The 2,996-nt window shown below is 57.0% G+C and overlaps 1 protein-coding gene across 2 annotated transcripts; it reads left to right on the top strand.

Moving 5' to 3' along the window:
* Positions 1-797: 797 nt before the first annotated feature.
* Positions 798-1,586, top strand: LOC141934058 (feather keratin 1-like). Of its 2 annotated transcripts, none has more exons than XM_074849283.1 (2): positions 798-876; positions 1,270-1,586. In XM_074849283.1, the coding sequence occupies exons 1-2, from the start codon at positions 798-800 to the stop codon at positions 1,584-1,586; spliced, it is 396 nt and encodes a 131-aa protein (XP_074705384.1). The 2 variants fall into 2 exon arrangements, with proteins under 2 accessions (XP_074705384.1, XP_074705385.1); XM_074849284.1 differs by having other exon boundaries at positions 841-890; positions 1,265-1,586.
* Positions 1,587-2,996: the final 1,410 nt, after the last annotated feature.

Here is a 2,996-nt window from a genome sequence, read left to right as displayed (position 1 = left end):
AGACCTGTGTCCCATACAGGGCTGAACTCCCCTGCGGCCTGGACAGCACCATCCCTGCCCTGGGAAAACCATTTCTGAGCACCGGGCTGTACCCGAGTACCCAACTCCAGGCATCCCCAACGGCCTTTGCCCTCAGCGTGACCTTCTTGTTAGCACTCCCACAGCTCAGGACAGTCAGTATGTCTTGGAGAAGTATCTCCTTCTGGTCAGGGTCCAAAGCGTGTGACCAAAGCGCATGGTGGAGTGAGGAGAGTGCGAGGAACAAGGCACTTTCCTGAGCCCCAATACCACGCAGGCAGTGAGGAGGGACCTGACTCCACAGGGCTTGTTGAGGAATCACAGGGTTCAGAATGACAGCATTCTCCTTCTGCAAGCCAGTTGACCGCCTTGGTTGGGGACGCCCAGAGACTGCAGTGAGATGGGGTGACTTGGCCAAACAAAGTGACACAAGCAGGAGAGCACTGCATTGGTGGCAGGATATGTGCACCTTCCTGCCAAGACCGTTTTCCAAATCACCAGATTTCCCCAGACCCATTCCCCCACCCTGCACAGACCCCTCCAGCACTTGGAGCACAGCTTCTGCCTGGGCTGATGTGTCCCTGCTCGGGAAAACCCTAGGCCACTCATCTCAATATTTGAAAGGAGCCTCTGAGGACTAATGGTCACGTCAGAAATGAGGAAAAGAAACGGCAGCGTTGACAGAAACCAAGGCACAGCCATTAGGTAGGATGTTTTGTTTTGGAGGTGAGTCTGTTGGAAAATTACTGCCTGTGTGCAGTGACTGTGGGCCTGGGGCGATGCTGGAGCAGTATATAAGCAGGCCCTTCCCCTCACTCTCTCATCCACTCCTCTTGCCTCCATCTCCTTGGGAACAGGGTGAGTTTGGAGCCCTTCCTCCTCCTGCTACTCCTCCTCCTCTTCCCCCTCAGGTTTTCTCAGCACATACCTGCCCCCTTTCCTACACTGGGGCATGGGGCTCCCTAGCACGAGAGAGGGAAAGGGGATGAAATCGTAGGGTGGAGATAGGCTGGGACCCTCCTGAGGTGAGCTATGGACCAGGCATGGATCTCCCTGGGCTTGTCCACTCTTGGCAGGGTTCTTTTAACCTGATGGGAAGGAGAAACCCATGGGCCGCTCTAAAATGACCCTGTCTCTTGTCTCCAGCTTGTGGTTTGAATCCCTCACGGTGGGGTGACAGGCTGCTCCTCAACCACCCCTCAGGCTCTGCTTCTTCCTGATCTCTCTCCTAGGTGCTACCCCACCGTCGAGTCATGTCCTGCTACAACCCGTGCGTGCCATGCCTGCCATGCCAGCCCTGCGGCCCGACCCCGCTGGCCAACAGCTGCAATGAGCCCTGTGTCAGGCAGTGCCAGGACTCCACCGTGGCCATCCAGCCCTCCCCCGTGGTGGTGACCCTGCCCGGCCCCATCCTCAGCTCCTTCCCGCAGAGCACCGCCGTGGGCTCCTCCACCTCCGCTGCCGTTGGCAGCATCCTCAGCTCTGAGGGAGTGCCCATCTCCTCCGGGGGCTTTGGCCTCTCCGGCCTTGGCAGCCGCCTCTGCGGCAGGAGGTGCCTCCCCTGCTAAAGCTGCTGGCGACAGCCCTGGGGAACGCCCCCAGGGACACACACAGCTTGGGACCAGACTGGGGACAGAGCACTGGGTTCTTGCTTTCAGAGGCAGGGGAGCAACCCCACCACTCCTGGCAAAAGGACGCGGCCAGCCTGGGCTCTCACCAAGCATGGCCCATGCCTGCCTTTCCTTTCTCCCACTCTCTCCTTTCCCTCCCGTGTGCTGCTTGTCCTGTGCTCCCCTGGGCTCTGAGCCCCACAGAGCCAGCCTAGGGAGGACCTGCTGGCCCAGCTCCCTCTGTGGGGCAGGCAGGTGGACACCTGGCTGCCTCTCCACCACAGCCATGGGGTGCAGACTGCTCTCTGCCCCTGGTGCTCCCTGCACCAGGACCTCCACTCAGAGTGATCTCATTTCCTCTTTTGACTCATTAAAGTTCTGCTGCATCCCAGCGCACGCCTCTGTGTCATCCTTTCCCCTCCGTATAGTCCCCCAAGGTGCCCAGGGAGAGAGGTGTGGCTCAGGGCTGTTTCTGGAAAGCGGTTGTTGGGGATGAATGCGCGGTGGATGGTAACAGCACTGTATAGGGTCTACCTGGGGTGAAGTTAAGTTCCACCATATTAGCCCTCCAGCTTGCTCTTTGTAGTTGTAGCTAGAATGGTGTTGATAACAGATAAATGTTTTGGGTTTTGCTGGGCAGTGCTTGTGCAGCAGCAAGACTGTCTCTCCAGCTCCCTCTCCAAAAGGCCAGTAGGCTGGGTGTGGGCAGGAGGTTGGAGGTGACATAGCCAGGACAGCCGACCCAGGCTGACCAAAGGGATATTCCGTACCAGATGACATCATGGTCAGCAACAAATGCTAAGAGAAAGGAGGAGGTGGGGGGATGGGGTGTGGGGTGGCATTCCTTATTACGGCCTTTCTCCTCGGAAGCAACCACTAAGTGTACTGTGACCCTGCTTCCCAGAAGTGGCTGCACATCGCCTGCTGATGGGCAGTAGAGAATAAACCTTCTTGCTTCGCTTTGCATCTGCACGCTTTGCTTTGACTGTCTTCGTTAAACTGCCCTTATCCTGACCCATGAGATTTCCATCTTCTTTTGTCCCCCCTTTCTCTTTGAGGATGGGGAGTGATAGAGCATCTTGGTGGACACCTGATGAGCAGACAAGGACAACTCACCCAAGTCTTTTTGGTGCTTATCGTGGGGTTCGAGACAATGGCAGTTTTGGATGGAGCGTGCTATAGTTGTGGTAGTTACTAACTGACAGGCCTCTGGGCAGGTCAGGGACTTTGCTTGCTGCAATGCTTCTCCCTTCAGTTGGCTGAGCTTGGAACATGTTAACAGAACCAAAAGCCATGTGCTTTGCCCTGGCCTTGAGGCCCTTCTTGTGCTGAGGGAGCTGTCTTGCGGAGAGCCCCACCTGGGACTGA

This window comes from Strix aluco, chromosome 24 (assembly GCF_031877795.1).
Source record: "Strix aluco isolate bStrAlu1 chromosome 24, bStrAlu1.hap1, whole genome shotgun sequence".
NCBI classification, from domain to species: domain Eukaryota; kingdom Metazoa; phylum Chordata; class Aves; order Strigiformes; family Strigidae; genus Strix; species Strix aluco.
This window is presented reverse-complemented; position numbering and strand designations above follow the sequence as displayed.

Bases quoted from the DNA above. Each gene is read 5' to 3' on its own strand.
- LOC141934058 (XM_074849283.1), top strand. From the start codon at position 798: ATGCTGGAGCAGTATATAAGCAGGCCCTTCCCCTCACTCTCTCATCCA. The intron at 877-1,269 runs GTGAGTTTGGAG...CCCACCGTCGAG, and splicing joins TCCATCTCCTTGGGAACAGG to TCATGTCCTGCTACAACCCG.